Here is a 22076-nt window from a genome sequence, read left to right as displayed (position 1 = left end):
TTATATATTAATAGATGAAACTTAAAGTCTGATGATTAACAACAAAAAAAGATGTTAATTGAAAAATTAGCTTCCCAAAGCATTTCATGGTAATTTTGATGGTATCACACTGAAATATTATGGTCTATGTATGTCTTATTTGTATTGACAGTAGCTCATTTGTTCAGTGAAGCTCTTTCATTTCTCCACACTGTTCCTAGAGAGTGATATTAACAATAATAACAACGAAGATAATAGCTACTATTAACTGGGTGTTGATCATTGGCCAGGGCGCTAAAGCAATTTTCACATATTATTACATTTAATTATCATGCAGATCTTTGAGGTAGATATTATTTTTCTCATTTTTACAAAGGAGAATGTTAAGACTTAGAGATGCCAAAAGCCTTTTTTCAACTTCAAATAGGCATTATGTAATTTAGCTGGGAGTCAAATCCAGGGATATCTGAACTTGTAGACATGTTTCCAAAACATACTTAAAAAATGAAATCAAGATTCTTCAAAGCATTGGGCAATCACCATTAACACAATATCCCAAATAGATAATATATTTGACATTTTAAGGTAAAACTATTTATTAAGATGTAAGAAGTACTTTAAACACATTACTCATTTAAGGTACTAGCCCCCTTTCTAAAAATTTAATTCTCCAAGTCTTTTTTAACCTATATTAATCTACAAAAGTATACTGATCCACTAACTCACTCTGCTGAAGCTATTGGAAAATTGTCTTTCCAAAAAGTTCAGTGCTTTGCTAGCATTGTACATCACTGTTTTGTAGGCTTGCAAGTAGTTTGCCTATTTACTCATTATGGCTCCTATTCTTTATTTTCCCAGACAAGAACTGTTCATTATTCTAAAGCTCTTCTCAAGAGTCAACTCTTCCCTGATCAGGAAGAAGCTATTATATCATGGTCCAGCATTTCCTAGTAAAAATGAAAATAACCTCACAATTTATTTTTAAATAAGAAACTCCCAGAAGCTCATGAATTAAAGATAGAAAAACATCAGATTCTGTAAATGAATGTGTTCTAAACATTAGTGGGAGAGAAAACTTACCAATAGAAGATGTAAATTTACAGTCAAAGCATTCATTAGGGCTATTTCTTTCTCATTGGCTCCTGTAAAATAAGCATATCATAATTTAGATGTTTCTATTATGTCTAAAGATACTGAAAAAACAAAGAAGGAAGGCTTCACTCAATCATTCTTAATGTCTTTAGAGATAAGGGCGTATTTGATGTGTCATCACAAAGAAATGGAAGTTTTCCCACTTGACTCATTTTATCAAATGATATCTGGACTTAGATGCACATAGCTAGCTAAAATTATGTTTCTTTTATGATGTAGTAAGTAACAACAAAATAATGAAGCATTTGCTTTTGCCTGTAAACTAAAAAATGATATATTCTATTATCAGCTCAATTGTCAAATTCCCAAGGAGCATATTTTTGTGGTAAGTATATCTTCAAAGGAATCTAAAAAGATATTAAGGCCAATTACATTTTTAAAGTTGGTTGCTTCCAACATCAAATTAAAATGCACCTTTTATAAAAGGAGGTTACTTTGTGAATCATAACTCACTGTTATTACAGTGAAATACATAACAAGACAAAACAGCTGCATAGCAAATTATGACCCAAATAGCTCTGACATTTATTCATACACACTGAGATAAAAGATAATATAGACATGTATTATCTGATGAGAAAATATGCAAAAGTCAGATATCCACTACATAATTATTAATATAATCTGATCTAATTCCTGCTAACAAGGGTTTTGACACTAGAAACAGACCCAGAGACAGGGAATACATTGGTTACTTAAGAATTCAAAGCATAATAACAACAATAATAATACCTTCCATGTTTTGAGTTCTTATGATGTTTCTTCAAGGCAATTAGACCTGTGTAATAGAAATTATGTCCCTTTACTGTCACTGAGAAAAATGGGATGTGCACCTTAATGTTTGAAGGCCGAACTAGATGTTAGAGAAAATGTATAATACAAATCCTACATTTTGTATCCAGAGGGATATTTCTGAGAGTCTCATTTTAAAAGAATAGACAGTAAGTAGAATAAATCTAATAGATTCCAGGATAAGTTCACTAGAGGGGAGAAGCCATGTAAATAAGTATATAATTTAAGAATTTATATTTCAACATAGCCATTTAAGGAAGGACCTGTATCTTTATTGCGTCAAGGAAAACTTCTTGTTGCATTTGCCACATAGATTTCTCCATTTGACAGACAAGGTTGATGAACAAGTGGTGGAAGTTAAAAGATGTATCTCTGATCATTGTAAGGTCAATAATATCTAACGTCAAGGGGCAATAAGAAAAATCTCAGTGTATATTCCTAGAACTAAATGAAATTTGTCCTAGATATACTAAATAGATATGAATATAAGCTTATGTTGCATATAGTGACATATGCCTTCTTCTTTTCCATGTTTCGAAGAGAAGATTTCTTTGAAATATGGTTTAAAAAATACCACCATCTTCATTATATTTGTTTCTCTACATTATTGTGGTGGCTAAAGCAACTCCATATTGGGTGTTAACCTGCCATGTTGACTTCTGAGTAACCCTTATTCTGGGAATGCCTTTAAGATTTCTATTTAAACTGCTGCTCCCATAAATCCTGCTCTTAGGCAGATTCACATAGCATTCTTGCCTTTCCCTGAGAGGTTGACTTCAATTGTTCCACACAATCCTTCCCTGTGTTTTACATGTAAGTTCTACCTCTGGTGGGTAATGGTGTGGCGGGGGGTGGGTGGAGGGGGGGATTCACTATCTAATCTTGCTGTTGCCAGTTGCCGGGACATCATGACTTCTGTTTCTCACTCCCTATTAAATGTTTCTTTCTGAGAAACTGGATTTGTTAGTCTCTTTCTTGGGCCTTTCAGCTACTTCCAATTTGGGGGATAGGTTTGCATAAACTGCCGACCACAGAACAATTATAGTGTGAATTTTTACTGCTATTTCTAAAACAAACACTAAAGTAACTTGGTCTTACTCTTGACTCCCTGTTATTTACACACATCTTTTGGGAAAACCATTTATTTTAAAAAAATGGCAGGGTGAGTGGAAGGAGGAAAGAAAAAGCAATATGAAGAAAAATACAGAATTAGTAGAAAGAGAAGCATTTCAAAGAATAAAGTGAGGAGAAAATTAAAGAAAAATAATTATCACAAATAAAAATCAAGAAATGGAAGAAGCAGGAGGAAGGAGACTTTCTGTAGAAGCTCAGACATTCCTTTTTTGCTTAAATATTATATTCTGATTAAAATGGATATCGTGGTAGACTGAGGCAGGAGGAATGCTTGAACCCAAGTGTTCAAGATGGGCTTGGGCAACACAGCGAGATTCTGTCTCTGCAAACAATTTTTAAAAATTAGCCAGGTATAGTGGCATGCTCCTATAGTTTCAGCTACTCTGGAGGCTGAGACAGGAAGAGTGCTTGAGGTTTTAGTGAACTATAAATTTTACCACTGCACTCCACACTCTAGCCTGGGTGACAGAGTGAGAACCTGTATCTAAAAAAAGCAAAAACAAAAAAACCAAGAAAGAAATAAGAAAACAAAAAAACAGATAAAAAGAAAAAGAAAAACATAAAAGAAAAAAAATTTGGATATAGGCTGGGCGTGATGGCTCACATCTGTAATTCCAACACTTTGGGAGGACAAGGTGGGTGGATCGTTTGAGCTCAGGAGTTCAAGACCAGTCTGGGCTACATGGCGAGACCCTGTCTCTACTAAAAATACCAAAAATAGCTGGACATAGTTGTGCATGCCTGTGGTCCCAGCTACTTGGAAGGCTGAGTTGGAGGATTGCTTGAGCCTGCGGAAGATCGTGGGGCAGGAGAGGTAGCAGTGCACTGCGGCCTGGGTGACAGAGGTAGATTCTGTCTCAAAAACCAAAAACAAACAAACAAAAAAAGGATATAGATTCCTGGACATTTTGGTTCTCCAAACAATACAATGTTCATTTTGAATCACCTAAAATTTTTCTGGCTTGGGAATGTGATGCACTTACACACATGTTCCCCTCCAGATGTGCTGGGCAGAATTAAACTACACTTACACTTGGTATAGAGCTTCCCCTCATCTCACTTTCAACGGCCTCCTCAAACTTGGACCAATTCTTTGTAAATAATCCCTTCCTGATTTGAATAATTTGTCTGTACACATACACAAACATTATTGTACAATGGACCACTTTAAATTAAACTTAACTGAGCACATCACAAAATGTAATCTTCATCTGCTACTGACCTTTGTCCAAGGACAGGGTTAGTCCAACATGCAAGAATGTGTACACCTATAACTGGGGGTGGTGCAAATAGTAAAGTTTCAAAACATTAACAGAAGTGTTTATTACAAATATTACCTAAAGGCACTAAATAATTTAGCATTCTTAACATCAAAGAGCTACAACAGACTGATTTTTAGTGTACAGGCATACTCTTTTTCATTGCACTTCACTTCATTGTTTTTTGTCTTCTTTTATTTTGTCACTGGGCTGGAGTACAGAGGCATGATCACAGCTCACTGCAAACTCGGCCTCTCAAGATCAAGCAATCCTCCTACCTCAGTTGCACCACGTCCAGCTAATTTTTGGTATTTTTGGTAGAGACAGGGTTTTACAACGTCCAGGCTGGTCTCAAACTCCTGAGCTCAGGCTATCTGCCTGCCTTGGCCTCCCAAAGTGCTGGGGGGATTATAGGCATGGGCCACCACACCTGGCATTTTGTTTGTTTTTAAAACAAACTGTAGGTCTGTGGTAACCCTCCATCAACTGATCTTATCAGTGCCATTTTTCCAAAAGCATGTGCTCACCTCATGTCTCTGTATCACATTTTGATAATTCTTGCAATATTTCAAACTTTATTATTATTTCTGTGATCAATTATATTTGATGTTAATGCTATAATTATTTTGGCATGCCACAAACCACATTCACATAAGACAGAGAATTTAATCAATAAATGTTGTGTGCTCTGACTGCTCCACTGATCAGCTCTTCCCCCATTTCTCTCCCACGTCTCCAGACTCCCTATTCCCTGAGACTCAACACTGAAAATAAGCCAATCAATAACCCCACAATGGCCTTTAAGTGTTCAAGTGAAAGGAAGTGTCACATGCTTCTCTCTTTAAATCAAAAGCTAGAAATGATAAAGCTTAGTGAGGAAAACGTGTCAAAAGCCAAGGTAGGCTGAAAGCTAAGTCTCTTGTGCCAAACAGCCAAGTTGTAAATGCAAAGAAAATGTTCTTGAAAGAAGTTAAAATTGCTACTTAGTGAACACAAGACTGACAGGAAAGACCAACAGCCTTGATATGGTTTGGCTGTGTCCCTACCCAAATCTCATCTTGAATTCCCATGTATTGTGGGAGAGACCTGGTGGGATGTAATCATGGGGGCAGGTCTTTCCTGTGTTGTCCTCGTGATAGTGAACAAGTCTCATGAGATCTGATGGTTTTAAAAATGGGAGTTTCCCTACACAAGCTGTCTCTTTGCCTTCTGCCATCCATGTAAGATGTGACTTGCTCCTCCTTGCCTTCTGCCATGATTGTGAGGCTTCCCCAGCCATGTGGAACTGTGAGTTCTCTGGAAAACCTCTTTCCTTTGTAAATTGTCCAGTCTCAGGTATATCTTTATCGGCAGCATGAAAACAGACTAATACAGTAAATTACTACCAGTAGAATGGGACATTGCTGAAAAGATACCCCAAAACGTGGAAACAACTTTGGAACTGGGTAACATGCAGAGGTTGGAATGGTTTGGAGGGCTCACAACAAAACAGGAAAATGTGGGAAAGCTTGGAACTTCCTAGAAACTTGTCAAATGGCTTTGACCAAAATGCTGATAATGATACGGACAATGAAATCCAGGCTGAGGTAGTCTCAGATGGAGATGAGGAGCTTGTTGGTAACTGCAGCAAAGGTGACTTTTGTTATGTTTTAGCAAAGAGACTGGTGGCATTCTGCCCCTGCCCTAGAGATTTGTGGAACTTTGAACTTGAGAGAGATTATTTAGGGTATCTGGCAGAAGAAATTTCTAAGCAGCAAAGCATTCAAGATGTGACTTTGGTACTGTTAGAGGCATTCCATTTTAAAAGAGAAACAGAGCATAAAAGTGTGGAAAATTTGCAGCCTGATAACACGATAGAAAACAAAATCCAAATTTCTATGGAGAAATCCAAGGTAGCTGCAGAAATTTGCATAAGTAATAAGGAGCAGAATGTTAATCCCCAAGACAATAGGGAAAATGTCTCCAGGGCATGTCAGAGGTCTTCACAGCAGCCCCTCCCATCACAAGCCCAGAGGGCTAGGAGGAAAAAGTGGTTTCATGGGTGGGACCCAGAGCCCGCCTGCTGTGTGCAGCCTAGGGACTTGGTGCCCTGATTCCCAGCCACTCCAGCCATGGCTGAAAGGGGCCAAGGTACAGCTCAGTCTGTGGCTTCGAAGGGTGCAAGTCTCAAGCCTTGACAGCTTCCATGTGGTGTTGAGCTTGTGAGTGCACAGAGGTCAAGGTTTGAGAACCTCCACCTAGATTTCAGAAGACGTATGGAAATGCCAGGCAGATGTTTGCTGTAGAGGTGGGGTCCTCATGGAGGACCTCTGCTAGGGCAGTGCAGAAGGGACACAGAGTCCCTATTGGGACACCACCTAGTGGAGCTGTGAGAAAAGGGCCACTGTCCTCCAGACTCCAGAGTGCTAGATCCACTGACAGCTTGCACCATGCACCCAGAAAAGCCACAGACAACACCAGCCCATGAAGGCAGCTGGGAGTGAGGCTGTACCCTGCAAAGCCACAGGGGTGGAGCTGCCCAAGACCACATAGGAACCCACCTCTTGCATAGTATGACCCAGATGCGAGTCATGAAATCAAAGATCATTTCAGAGTTTTAAGATTTGACTGCCCCACAGGATTTTGGACTTGCATGGGACCTGTAGCCCCTTTGTTTCGGCCAATTTCTCCCATTTTGAACAGCTGTATTTACCCAATGCCTGTACCTCCATTGTATTTAGGAAGTAATTAACTTGCCATTTATCTTACAGGCTCATAGGCAGAAGGGACCTTCCTTGTCTCAGATGAGACTTTGGACTGTGGACTTTTGAGTTAATGCTGAAATGAGTTAAGACTTTGGGGGACTGTTGGAAAGGCATGATTGGTTTTGAAACGTGAGGACATGAGATTTGGGAGGAGCCAAGGGTGGAATGATATGGTTTGGCTGTGTCCCCACCCAAATCTCACCTTGAATTCCCACATGTTGTGGGAGGGACCTGGTGGGAAGTAATTGAATCACGAGGGCAGGTCTTTCATGTGCTGTCCTCCTGATAGTGAATAAGTCTCATGAGATCTGATGGTTTAAAAAAGGGGAGTTTCCCTACACAAGCTCTCTCTTTGCCTGTTGCCATCCACATAACATGTGACTCTCTCCTCCTCACCTTCTGCCACTATTGTGAGGCTTCCCCAACTATGTGCAACTGTGAGTTCTCCATTAAACCTCTATCCTTTGTAAATTGCGCAGTCTTGGGTATGTCTTTATCAGCAGCTGAAAACAGACTAATGCAAGCCTTATTGCTGATATGGAGAAAGTTTAAGTGATCTACTCAGGTAATCAAACCAGCCCCAACATTCCATTAAGCCAAAGCCTAAACCACAGCAAGGTCCCAGTTCTTTTCAATTCTTTGACGCCTGACAGAGGTGAGGAAGATGTAAAAGAAAAGTGTGAAACTAGCACAGGTCGGCTCATAAGGTTTAAGGAAAGAAACTTAGAAGTTCAAGGTGGACGTAGGCCCCAGGAAGAGGAGTACATAGCATAGGAGCCAGGCAGTGACCAGGGTGCAGCAGTGCCACTGCCTGCATAGGGTCCAGGTGCACTTCTGTATCATCGAATGCAGATCCTTTTATTGATGATTTCTTCAGTCGACACAATTATTAGATCTTAAAAATTTGTTCATTTCAATTGAGAAAATAGAGGCAACTACTCTTTGTAAATAAAGATGCATCCAGGCCTGACTTGGAGGACCCAAGGATACAAGAAACCTTGAAGAGCAGTCTCTCAACAGGGCATCATGACAGCAGCAAACTGAACCGTGCTCTTTTTCAGCCTATAGCTATCCTGCCTTTCATGATGCCCATGGTATTTCTGTAGATGATGCCAGCAAAAGGGAGAAAGTCCATGGTTTTACCCCAGGTTTCTTATATGCTTACGTATAATTATAGCACATAGCATTATCAGCAGAAATGCAAACTGTAATCATTGTCCAAGAGTATATTACTAGAGGGAGGAGTAATTGCTTCTTCAATCTTCTTTGGAATAATCCCTCATTTTGGCCCAAATGAAGTATTCCCAGGATAATCTTTGGATAAAAAAACCTGACCTATCATCTTTCTCAACCAAGTCAATGGAATTAATGTTTTTGCATCCCGAAGTTTTGGGCCCATTCAAGGGATGAAGGTAATGGGCAAGGAAGGTAATGTCATGGACCATCTCAGAAGAGCTGGGAGAAAGGCTGTTAAAGAAACAGCAATATTCAGCAAAGTGCTGTTTGGGACATTAACTTTTATTCCAATGTCTTCAACTACTTTTTAAAAAGACACAGTATAGTAAGCTTGAAGAGGAAATCCAATCTGCAATAGAAAAAATAGAACTCTTCTATAACACAGGTGTGTAGTGGCGAGTTTTAAGTGAATTTGTCTGGTTCCTACTTGAAAATCTTCCTCTCTCAAGATTTCAGTTTAGAGAACTCTGCTGAAGTTTCCCTGGGAACCTCGGAGGTGTCTGTGTTAACAAGATGACTTAAGATTACACATACTGAGGTCATTTACAGGTTGGTTGTGTCAGGGGTCTGTAAGGGTGGCTGGAAAAAGAGCAACAAAAGGATACACTGACGTTACTCACAGGAGTTGCTTGGGAAAGGGTGAGGTGAGAATCAGCCCACAAAAGGGTACCATGAAATTACTAATAAACTTGTCTCAAGTTGGCTATTTGAAATGCAAAAAGTGCAAGGTGAAACACAAGTGCTGATGGAGAATCTGCAGCAAGTTACCCAGAAAATCAAGCTAAGATAATTGATGCAGACTTCACTAAACAATAGATTTTCAGTGTAGATGAATGAGTCTTCTATTGGAAGAAGATGCTATCTAGGATTTTATGGCTAGAAAGGAAGTCTGGGCTACAAACCTTCAAGGGACAGGCAGAATCTTATTCGGGGTTAATGTAGCTAATGACTTTAGGCCAATATTTATTTACCATTCAAAAAATCCTAGGGCTGTTAAGAATTATGCTAAATCTACTCTTCCTGTGCTTTATAAGTGAAACGACAAAGCCTGGATGACAGCCCACCTTTTTACAGCATGGTTTGCTGAATATGTTAAGCCCACTGTTGAGAGTTACTGCTCAGAAAAAAAGATCTTTTCAAAACATTTACTGCTTATTGACAATGCACCTAGTCACCCAAAAGCTCTGATGGAGATGCACAAAGGATATTAAAGTTTTCAAGTTTGCTAACACAACATCCATTCTGCAGTCCATGGATCATGGAGTAATTTTGACTTTCAAGTAGTCTTCTTTAAGAATAAAATTTGGCAGCTGGGCAGGGTAATCCCAGCACTTTGGGAGGCCTAGGCAGGTGGATTGGTTGAGCTCAGGAGTTTGAGATCAGCCTGAGCAAAATGGTGAAACCCCATTTTTACCAATGATACAAAAATTAGCCAGGCATGGTCGCACGTGCTTGTGGTCCCAGGTACTAGGGGGAAGCTGAGGCGGGAGAATTGTTGGAACCCGGGAAATCAAGGCTGCAGTGAGCTGTGACTGCACCACTGTATTCCAGCCTGTGTGACAGAACAGGACTCTGTCTCAAAAATAAAAAATAAAAGTAAAAAACAAATAAAAAAATTAAAATAAAAAATTTGGAAAACAGGCCAGGTGCGGGGTGGCTTCTGCCTGTAATCCTAGCACTTTGGGAGGCCAAAGTGAACGAATGACCGGAGGTCAGGAGTTCGAGACCAGCCTGATTAACGTGATGAAACCCCATCTCTACTAAAATTATAAAAAGTAGGCAGGGATGGTGGCGCCTGCCTGTGCTCCCAGCTACTTAGGAGTTTGAGAACAGGAGAATCGCTTGAACCTGGGAGGCAGAGGTTGCAGTGAGCTGAGATTGTGCCACTGCACTCCAGCCTGAGTGACAGAGAGAGACTCCTTCTCAAAAAAAAAAAAAAAAAAAAAATTGTGAGGATATTGTTGCCACAGATAGTGATCCCTCTGATGGATCTGTGCAAAGTCAGTTGAAAACTTCCTGGAAAGGATCCACCATTCTAGATGCCACTAAGAACATTCATGATTAGTGGGAGGAGGTCAAAATATCAACATGAACAGGAATTTGGGAGAACTTTATTCCAACCCTCATGGATGACTTTGATGGGCTCAAGGCTTCAGGTGAAGGAAATAATTGCAGATGTAGTGGAATAGCAAGAGAATTCGAATTAGAAGTGGAGCCTGAAGATGTGACTGAATTGTTGCAATCTCATAATAAAACTTCAGCAGATGAGGGGTTGCCTTTTATGAAAGAGCAAGGAAAAATGGTTAAGATTTTGAAGATGGTGAAGATTCTGTGGACATCGTTTAAATGACAACAAAAGAATAAAATGTTTCATTAACTTAATTGATAAAGCAAGCAATGGCAGGATTTTAGAGGATTGCTTCAAATGTTGAAAGAAGTTCTACTGTGAGTAAAATACTGTCAAATAGCATCACAAGCTACAGAGACTTCTTTCATGAAAGGAATACTCAATTGACATAGCAAACATGATTGCTATCTTATTTTAAGAAGTTGCCACAGCCACTCCAACCTTCAGGTAACACCATCCCAACCAGTCAACAGCCATCAACATAGAGGCAAGACACACCCCCATCAGCAAAAAGATTACAGCTCACTGAAGGTTTAGATGATTGTTAGCATTTTTTAGCAATAAAGTATTTTTTATGTTAAGGTGTCCACGTTGCTTTTTAGATGTAATGCTATTGCATACTTAATCGACTACTGTATGAACATAACTTTCATATGTACTGGTTAACAAAAATTTGTGTGACTCACTTGATTGCAATATTTGCTTTACTGCAGCAGCCTGGAACCAAGCCACAATATCTTTGAGGAATGTCTGTATTTTCAAAAGATTATTTACCTAATTGGCCTATCTTTTTCGGTTCAAATTAGATTTCTGAAACCAATATTGTTCTAAGATGTTTCAATATCATCATTTCATTAACAATATTTTTTTTAAAAAGTTAACCAAAGTTTATTCAAGTTGTTTTTCTTCATTCCTTTACTTTTTCCTAATTATTCTGAATTAATGTGGAAACATCAAGAGCTCCAGTTATATGGGTGCAAAATTTTTAAAATGCTTCCAGAGAGCTTAGCAGGTTTTGAAAGGATCTTTATTTTATAAGATCATCTATGACCCACTGCAATAAATGTCAAGATTTAAATCACTTCTGAGATGAGTGTGAGCCAGTGGTCTAATCCAAAGAGTGTTTCTCTGCTTGTTTATTTATTTATTGAACATCATAGTTTTGCTTTACCAGAAGATAAAACTTAGTTAAATGCAAGCAACTGCATTCTGGTCTCAAAGCCTGGCAAGCTAATGTTTATGGATCCCTTAAGTATTTCAACACTTCTAATTATGACTTGTATTATTTCAGCCTGCATAGCAACTCAATGAGGTACCTACTCTAATTTTCTTCATTTCATAATGAGGAAAGCCATGTGCAAAGAGATGAACTAACTGACCAAAAGTCTTGTAGAAGAAAAATAAAATGAGAATGTTCTTTCGGGCTTAAAGCATTGTTTACAGAAAATACTGTGTGTATTTGATTTGAGACTTAGGCTCATAACTTCCCTCTGTGTCTTTTTAATCCTAACATAATTTCAAATCTCTTGCAAAGTGAGTATGACAAGGCCCCAAGCTGTTTCCCATTGGATAAGAGGGTTCATTATGGGTCTCATAACTGCCATACCGTATTCTGTATATTTTACTAAGCAGATGCAAATGTTATTGTGGATTTGGCTGTGAGGTTTGTAATTAGGCTAAGTCCAAGAACTTTACATTCCATTTTTCAAGTAACAAATTTCAGCAGCCTTTAGAGGTGGCTGGTACACGTCTGAGGGTCTGTAACTATCGGGGGATAGCTTCCAGGGATTATTGCTTCTCTGAGGGTCAGCCACAGATTTCATAAAGCAAATTTATGTTCACATTACACCATTTTTATAATCTCAAATGCATGTAGCTAACCCTTTGTGATTTTTATATATCCAGGGAGAAGTAAGCTTAATAATAATATTAATATTCTTCAGCAATTTTATTTCTACCATCTTGATAATATGACATTAATTATAAGGGAAAATTATTCCATGTTTTGAAGAATTGTTGGCTTTCTAGAAAATGTTTCATTAATAGTTTTTCTTCTCATCTGAAAGTGAACTTTTTCTACATCTATGAATAAATATGGTTATTTCTTTCTCTTCTCTATCCACTCTATCAATTTGTACACATAATAATTTTTATTATCCTCCTTTTACTTCTTTTAAAATTTTTTTATGGTAAACTAAAGGCTGTGGTTTTAAGAACCTGGAAGATTCAGTCATGACCCAAAATATACAACTTGTCTGTTTGCTCATGGCACATTTAGATAACTTAGTGTTACAGTAGGTAATCAGGCAGACATGAGCAGGGCAGGCGTCTCCCTCCCATCACCAGGAATGTCAGGTGATGGCCAGGCAGTTGTTACCTGTCTCTCTAAAATAATAATCTGTTGCATCCAGCGCCGGGGAAAGACAGTCTCCTAAAAGATAGCAGCTTCCCAATATCTCAAGATTTGGGTGAGTGGGCTCAAACATGTACATTGAGAGGCAAAATGGCCAAGAATTTTTTTTTTTAATAATGTAACATTTTATTGGCTTCAGATAATTATCTTGAGATCCTAATCCTACCAAAACATTCTGCTTTTCTTAATTTGATCCTACCTTTTTTTGTTTGTTCGTTTTAATAAAGGATGAAACAATATCCTGAGAAACTTTCTTTTATTTATTTATCTTTATTATACTTTAAGTTCTAGGGTACACGTGCACAACGTGCAGGTTTGTTACATATGTATACATGTGCCATATTGGTGTGCTGTACCCATTAACTCGTCATTTACATTAACTATTTCTCCTAATGCTATCCCTCCCCCCCACCACCCCATGACAGGCCCCGGTGTGTGATGTTCCCCACCCTGTGTCCAAGTGTTCTCACTGTTCAATTCCCAGCTATGAGTGAGAACATGCAGTGTTAGGCTTTCTGTCCTTGTGACAGTTTGCTGAGAATGATGGTTTCCAGCTTCATCCATGTCCCTACAAAGGATATGAAGTCATCCTTTTTTATGGCTGCATAGTATTCCATGGTGTATATGTGCCACATTTTCTTAATCTGGTCTGTCACTGATGGACATTTGGGTTGATTCCAAGTCTTTGCTATTGTGAATAGTGCTGCAATAAACATACGTGTGCATGTGTTTTTATAGCTGCATGATTTATAATCCTTTGGGTATATACCCAGTAATGGGATGGCTGGGTCAAATGGTATTTCTAGTTCTAGATCCTTGAGGAATCGCCACACTGTCTTCCACAATGGTTGAACTAGTTCACAGTCCCACCAACAGTGTAAAAGTGTTCCTATTCCTCCACATCCTCTCCAGCACCTGCTATTTCCTGACTTTTTAATGACTGCCATTCTAACTGGTGTGAGATGGTATCTCATTGTGGTTTTGATTTCCATTTCTCTGATGCAAAATGGCCAAGTTGTAATGTCTCTTATGTAACCTTCTAGGGACATTCAGCTGGGAAGGGAAGAATTCCTCAAGGGAGCATGCACACATCTCCAGTAAACACAATGCACATGCAGCCCCTCCCAAGTGCTAGCAGGCCAATGTGCATGAGGACAGCCCACCCCAAGGGAAGAATCAGGAGAGAAGGGACACAAGCCCCCAGAAGCATGCCAAAATATAAAACCCAAAGTCAAAGGTCAAACCATGCCCTTGATCTCTCAAGTTGCCCACTTGGCCCTTTCAAGTATACTTTACTTCTTTTCATTCCTGCTCTAAAACTTTTTAATAAACTTTCACTCCTGCTCTAAAACCTGCCTTGGTCTCTCCTGCATTATATCCCTCAGTTGAATTATTTCTTCTGAAGAGGCAAAAATTGAGGTTGCTACAGACCCATATGGATTCGCTGCTGGTAACACTAGCAAGTAGAAAAAATAAATTTGGCCTTTGCTACTCTTTACAGCAGTTACTACACTATTATTTTAATTATTTCATCATTTAAACCATACTTACTTCCAAAGAGGTTTGAGATAAATTGTAATACAAAACTATTTGAGGAAGAATGATAGAAAGTAGCAACACAATAAATGCAGATGAGAAACAAATTAGAATTTATTAAATATTTTTGTTACTTTAAACTTGATCAAATTTTTCTTAGAACTTCTTAGTAACCAAGGCAAAATGGGAAGTTGCATGGGGTTTGCAAACAAAATGAACACACACACACAAACACATTCTGAAAGAGTCTGTTTGAGTGAAGTTATACATTTTTCTTTTTTTTTTTTTCTTTTCTTTCTTTCTCTTTTTTTTTTTCTGTCACCCCGGCTGGAGTGCAGCAGCATGATCCTGGCTCACTGTAGCCTTAAACTCCCAGGTTCCAGCTACCCTCCCACCTCAGTCTTTCGAATAGGTGGAACTATAGGCATGCACCACCACACCCGGCTAATTTTTGTGTGCTTGTATTTCTTGCAGAGGTGGAGTTTCACCATGTTGCCCAGGCTGGTCTTAAACTCCTGGGCTCAAGCAATCCTCCCACCTTACCTTCCCAAAGTGTTGGGATTACAGGCATGAGTCACTGTGCTTCATTGATTCATTTTTCAATTTGACTTAAGTAAGGACCATTTCTCTGACTAATATGTATATAATTTTGGAAGTTAAAACATTTTAGAAATAATACTATGACCTGAGAGACCAAAACAGATGCCCTTTTATCAATAAAGATGGATCCATCAGTTTAGGAAACTAAGTTACCTACAGGTCAGGTCACGGATTCAGGGCCCATCCAGCACAACAAATCTCTTAAATTCCTGTGGCTCTAAACTTCCTAACATGGGAGCTATCACACCCTTCCTAACTCTGATTTACAACCCAGACCACTGAAAAGACTTCAAATAAAATGTGACAACGCATTTGTCAGATAAGGTTTGACACTTTGGGAAAGTTATAAATATTTTGTTTATGAAGTTTCAGGTCTACAAAACTCACTTTGCCCATTTTAAGAAATCATTGTTATCCTCTATATCCTACGTTATATTTTGGGACCAAACACATCTAATTTAACTAATGCAGCATTCAAAAACAAAAATGCAGAAAACTAAATGAATTTTGTCCCATAGGTGTGGCATAACAAGAAATATTTGCTTTTTGTTCCCAGTTCAGGGCACATGGCTCCTAAAACCCTTGGATAGTCCAAGTGGTAAAAGTATTTTTTGTTATTCATAACAAGCCCCCTTAGATCGCAGGAGAGTTGATGCTAATGAAGTGACTTAGGCTGGGGCCCTGAGAGACATCTCACGATGGGGGGCTGCTCATCAAAAAGACCAAGTGATCAGAGGGAGGAGAGGTGAAATTTTAGCTCTACCCACTGACCTCCCAGAGGGAGAGGAGGGCTGGGACTGAGCTTTATAAAAACAGTAAGACTCAGAGAGGTTCTGGGCTGATGAACACATCTAAGTACCGAAAGAGTGGCAGGTTCAGAGAAGGCAGGGAAGCTCCCCTATTTCCATGCCCTGTGCATCTCTTACATTGGCTGTTTCTGAGTTGTATCTTTATAATAAACTGGCAAACATAAAGTAAAGTGAAAGAAAGTTCTGAAAGTGCTCTAGCAAATTGTGGAGCCTGCAAAGGGCACTGTGGAAATCCCTGAATTTATAGCTGGTACGTGCAAAGTAAGGGTGGTTTCTAGGATTTTTGACTGGCATCTGAAGTGGGGGAAGCCTTGTGGGCCAGAATATAAATTATATGAGTGTGTGGTTTTTCAAAGACAGGCATAAAAACCCTACAGCCATGGTTGACAAATTTTCTTTTAAAAATTTAAAATACGTTTAGTCTCTTTAGTTTTCTAAACAAGTCTGAATATTTATAGTCTTTCTCTTATTTTTTTTTTATTTTTCCTTAGTAACAATAATGAAAGGTGGCTGGTTTGAAATTTCAAGGATCTTTATGTGTCATACATGTATTTACTGGACAACAAAGCTCTTGGACATTTAATAAGTTGCAATAGAGCTGTAAACTTTTAAATAGTCAAAGGATATCTTTTTGCAAGGTTTATTGGCTTTATAAATAAATCTTACTGAATAATATCACTTTACCACTTCCCTGGCTTGTATATAAACATTCTAACTTCTCTTTAGAGGATGATAAATATCAAGAACAAAATAACAGGATTAGAATGCAGTTTATGTTGTGAAAGTAAACTGAATAAAGTGAAACACATATTCTCTGGTCAAATTAAATGCGAATTATTTTTCCAGTTTTTTTTTTTTTTTTTTTTTTTTGGTTACATATTAGAACACTTGAATGTCTAGAATTGGCTTCTAACAAATGAACACAAATGAAGGATTTATTACACAAATATTTTGCACACTTTTAAATGCAATCCGGGATTGCTCAGAGGAGAATTCCCTCCATCAGAATACGCACGGCTCTAGGTAAGTCTGACAGCCTGATCAAGTGCACTGTGTTTTGAGAATCTACTGGTGTGGGAGGAGATTCTGGGTTTTGGCCTTTACTGGATCTGGCTATCAAAGATTCTGGCCCTGGGTTCCAGACCTAAGCATCCAGGGCTGCCCAGATTAGCCCTGGGGCTTCTTGGGAAAAGTCTTTGACTCAGTCCTACACTGAGCCTGACTCCACATGTGCTGCCCCCAATATATTACCTTCTGATTTCTGACTGTTCCTTTCTTCAATAATGGTCGTAAATTTCTGGTCTATGCAGATTTCTATTTATTTATTTTTAATTGTTGCTATATGCTTGTTAATTTTTTTAATCACTTCTCTGTATTTGTCATAGAATGGAGAATTTTCAGTTTGTACTCAATCTATTATCTTTTTTTTTTTTTTTTTTTGACACAGAGTCTCACTGTGTTGCCAGACTGGAGTGCAGTGGCACAATCTCAGATCACTGCAACCTCCACCTCTCGGGTTCAAGCGATTCTCCTGCCTCAGTCTCCTGAGTAGCTGGGATTACAGGCATGTACCACCATGCCTGGCTAATTTTTGTATTTTTAGGAGAGACGGCATTTCACCATGTTGGTCAGGCTGGTCTCGAACTCCTGACCTCATGATCTGCCCGCCTCAGACTCCCAAAATGCTGGGATTACAGGCGTCAGCCACTGCTCCCAACCTCAGTCTGTTATCTTAAACTAGAAGTTGATATTCTGATCCACAATATAGCCATACAAAAACAATAGAAATTTATATAATGTAATGATTAATAATAATTGGTAGGAAATTGAGTTTGTTTTTGCTTACAACTCTTCTATTGAAGTTTGAGGGGGTTTGTTTTGTTTTGTTTTGTTTGAGACAGGGTCTTACTCTGTCACCCAGGCTGGAGTACAGTGGTGCAATCATGGCTCATTGCAGCCTCCACCTCCTGAGCTCCCATCAATCCTCCTGCCTCAGCCTCCCAAGTAGCTCAAACTACAGGTATGAGCCACCCACATGCCACTAATTTTTCTTTCTCCTTCTTATTTATTTTATTTTTTTGTAGCCACGGGATCTCACTATTTTGCCTCAGCTGGTCTTGAAGTCCTGGGCTCAAGTGATCCTCTCGCTTTGGCCTCTCAAAGTGTTGGAATTACAGGTGTGAGCCACTATGCCTGCCTCCCTATAAAGTTATTTTAAAAAAGATTTAATAGGTGAACATATTCATAAGGTCATAAACTAAAAACAGACTTGTTTTTTCTTTTTTAAAAAAAATTTTCCACACAACATGGATGTATAAAAACAGATTTTCATGAAAAGTTTCGTAATGTGGGTAAAATAAACATGAGTGATATTGAAGCAAGTTTAGCCTAAAGCTATCTACTTACATATTTCAAGTCTGGCTTAAAGGTTTCTCTGTGCATAGTGAACTATCACCTAAATGGAGACGTAAGCAAACTGTAACCTGCTCCGGTGCTAATCACCACGTTTTGGCCAAAGAAGATAAACTGTTCAAACCCTGCTCAAATAAGGCAAATGCTGAGCTGTAAACAACCTGACTGTTTCTGTACCTCACTTCCATTCTCTGTACCTCACTTCCATTCACTTCCATTCACTTTCCTTTTTCTGTCCATAAATCTTCTTCCACCACGTGGCTGTGCTGGAGTATCTCTGAGCCTATTATGGCTTGGGAGGCTGCCCGATTTGTGAATCGTTCTTTGCTCAATTATACTCTGATAAATTTAATTTGGTTAAGGATTTTCTTTTAACAGATTTAAACAAAATTATGGGAGGATATTGTTTTGGAGTGAGCTCATGCACTAGGCCCCCACAGACCAGATCAACCCAAAAAATAGTCATTTATGATAAATGTGACATAATAAAAAAGAAGACTTTAAGGAAACAGATATATCCTAGAACAGCCTAGGTTTTGTTTTTCTCCTGTAACTCTAACTCGTAAAAAAAAATTACTGAAGTCCTTGTTCCTATCTTACAAAATCCACTCTTAAATGCTATTTTCCAGTGGGTTTTAAAACCAAATAAGGACATTTATGATGGTGATAGTTACATCAATGACTAAAGTTTTGGTCAATCTTTCAAAATTGAGAGGATGACCAAAAAAGGGATTGTTAAATTAACTTTAGCCTAAACTTGCCTCCTTACATATTTTAAGTACAGTCTAAAGCTGTCTTTGTAAGTCATGAACTGTAACCTAAATGGAGGCATAAGCAGACTGTAACCTACTCTTGTGCTAATCACCACATTTTGGCCAGTCAAAGGAGACCAACTGTTCAAACTATGTTAAAATAAGGCAAAAGCTGGGCTGTACCCAATCAGGCTGTTTCTGTACCTCACTTCTATTTTCTGCACATCACTTTACTTTCTCTGTCTACAAATTTTCCAACCACATGCCTGTGCTGGAGTCTCTGTGAGCCTACTCTGGCTTGAGAGGCTGCCTGACTCATGATTTTGTTCTTTGCTCAACTAAACTCTAATAAACTTAGTTTGGCTCATGATTTTTTTTTTTTTTTTTTTTTTAACAGTGTGTTCTGCACGTGATGGGGTTTATTGTAAGGTGATCCCATTTGCCCATCGTGCTGGGAAATGCCCTCATGTCAGACTCTTTAGGTTGCGCAGATAACAGAGTAGACTTGTCCAGCCTCCTGCATGGGGACTGCTAGCTAAATAATAGTGCAAGTGGATTAACACTTATTTAATGCTTTTTGTTTTCACTACAGTAAGATTCTCCCAGAGGCCTGAAAGCTTAAGGAGATGAGTAACTCCTCCCTTCTCAGACCCAGTACCAAAGCGCAAGGCCACTTACATTAGCAGCGAGCATCAGCAAAATAGCAGAAGCAGGAAGAGAGCTGGCCAGAAGACAGCTACCCTGGTCGGAAAACACATACCCCTGAAGATCGAGAGAGAAGCCATCCAGGTACAACGTAGCAGTTATGTCAGACTAGGACATTTCCTGTTTGCAGGAGACTATAAAACCTTTGTCTCCCCCTCACTTGGTGCTGATGCCATTTTAGGCCTCAGCCCACCTGCATCCAGGCGCTCATTAAAACAGCATGTTGCTCCACACCTCCTCGTGTTGTCTGTTGCGCTCTTGGGGTTCAAACCAATACAAAAATTTTACATTCTGGTCCCGAAATCTGGGAGGGGCTCAGGTCAGAATCCTTTGTGGACCTACCCCTCCACCTCAAAGAGCAGGCCACAGCAGCCAGACAAAGGAAACTCCTCATCCTCCAGTCACCCCTCTGCATGCACATGGGTCACGGATCTCACCTACCAGTAAGTTTCCTGGGAGCCCTGTTAACAGGCAAAAATCTGCATGGACTCTCTTGGTTTCTCCGGTCCAAAAATCCAACGTTGGTCCAAGAAGGTTCCAGTGTGTGCTAGGCAGTTGCTGATCATCTGGTCTTAGGGGGACGCCTGTAAGCCATTTGATCCCGTTCCGAGAACGAAAAAGGCAGCGGTGAAGATCGCTCCTTTTATCGTCTCCCTCTAGCCGTCCAGGACGGTCTCCTTTTTCTCTTTTCTCCTGTGCCTACCCTCTGTTATGGGAAACTCCTGGTCCTCCATTCCAAAACACAGCCCTCTAGGCTGCCTCAGAAAAAAAAAAAAAAACCCTGCAAACCTTAGGCCTCAGGCAAGCTATCCACCCTAAGCGCCTTGTCTTTTTTTTACAATATAGCCTGGCGGCAGTACAAATTAAATAATGCATCCAAATGGCCCACAAATAAAACATTTGACTTTACAATTTTAACTAACTTAAGCAATTATTGCTGATGACTGGAGAAACAGGGAGAAATTCCTTATGTCCAGGCCTTTTTGCACTCAGATCACAACCTGACCTCTACAATTCTTGCTTACCTGTTCAAATCCTTCTCTTCCATTCTCGCCATCCAGATCGCCTTTCTCCTCCCAACCCTACCTTTTCTTCTTCATTCAATCCAGCAGACTGCTGTCCACCCCTCCCAGCCCCTACCTCTTTCTCTCAACTGCCTGCTATAACTCATTGTCTTCTCAGTCACCATCTTCCCAGTCAGTTGTATTCACTTCTATTCCTACACGGTCCCCTTAGGACAATTCTAGCATTGCCTGTACTCATTCTCCTTCCTCACTGCCCTCTCCTGAAGCCTATAAACCCATCCTGCCACCTTACGCCCCTATCTATCCTCCACTGCTTATCAAGTCAACCCTCTTCCCCCTTCATACCCTCAGCAGGAACCACTGCTGGCTTCTTCCTTCTCTCTTGCCCATACTTGCTCACGCGCCATCTTTAGCCCATGCCCCACCTTTACTTCAGCGCCTGTGCTAGAGTGCCCCCTTCAGGAGGTAGCAGGAACTGAAAGTATTATTAGAGTTCATGTTCCCTTCTCTCTCATTGACTTCTCTCAAATTAACAAAAGACTCAGTTCATTTCCAGAAGACCCCACCTCATATTAGGGAGTTTCAGTACCTTACCCAGTCTTATAAACTAACCTGGCATGACCTCTACATTACCCTCTCTTCCACCGTCACCCCAGAAGACCAAGGCAGTATCTGGACCCTAGCTCAGGGGCATGCTGATGCAATTCATCCCCAAACTCCTGCCCAGCCTAGTGGTGCAGAGGCAGTTCCCAACCAGGACCCCCACTGGGATTATCGGCCTCTGGATGCCGCCATCAAGATCACATGATTGTGTGTCTCCTTACAGGACTCAAAAAGGGTGCCCATAAAGTAGTAAACTATGAAAAATTTTCAGAAATCACCCAAGGTCCTGATGAAAACCCAGCCCTTTTTCTCTCTTGTTTAACTGAAGCCATAAGAAAATATACCAACCTAAACCCAGTCAGCCCAAAAGGAACCACTATTTTAAACCTTCAGTTCCTCTCCCAATCCACCCCCAATATTTGGCGCAAACTTCGGAAGCTTGATGACGGTCCTCAAACCCCACAAGGATACCTTCTTAATTTAGCCTTCAAAGTCTTTAACAATCAGGATGAGGAAAGTAAAAGGCAAAAAAACAGGCAGAGTTTCAAATGCTTACCTCCACCATCAGGGGTCCTGCAGGCCCACAGGGCTGCAGTTCCACATGCAAGCCTCCTAGCAATCCACCTCCACCTGGCGCCTGTTTCAAGTGCGGCAATGAAGTCAACTGGTCCAGACAATGCCCAAACCCAGGTAAGCCCACCAGGCCATGTCTTCTCTGTGGAGGACCCCACTGGAAGTTGGACTGTGAGCGGACCCCACAAGGGTCGCCCCCATCCCTTCCTAAGCCGGCCAAAACC

At 39.8% G+C, this 22076-nt stretch overlaps 1 protein-coding gene across 4 annotated transcripts in view; it reads right to left on the bottom strand.

Annotated features, from left to right (window-relative positions):
• KYNU (kynureninase) overlaps positions 1-22076 on the bottom strand; it is a 296464-nt gene that overhangs the window by 90507 nt on the left and 183881 nt on the right. For all 4 annotated transcript variants that reach the window (XM_025405226.1, XM_025405224.1, XM_025405227.1 and 1 more), the window contains one exon: positions 1060-1121. In XM_025405226.1, the coding sequence (XP_025261011.1) occupies positions 1060-1121 (62 nt within the window). The remainder of the gene's footprint in view (positions 1-1059; positions 1122-22076) is intronic.

The sequence above is a fragment of the Theropithecus gelada genome, chromosome 12, assembly GCF_003255815.1.
Source record: "Theropithecus gelada isolate Dixy chromosome 12, Tgel_1.0, whole genome shotgun sequence".
Taxonomy (NCBI): domain Eukaryota; kingdom Metazoa; phylum Chordata; class Mammalia; order Primates; family Cercopithecidae; genus Theropithecus; species Theropithecus gelada.
This window is presented reverse-complemented; position numbering and strand designations above follow the sequence as displayed.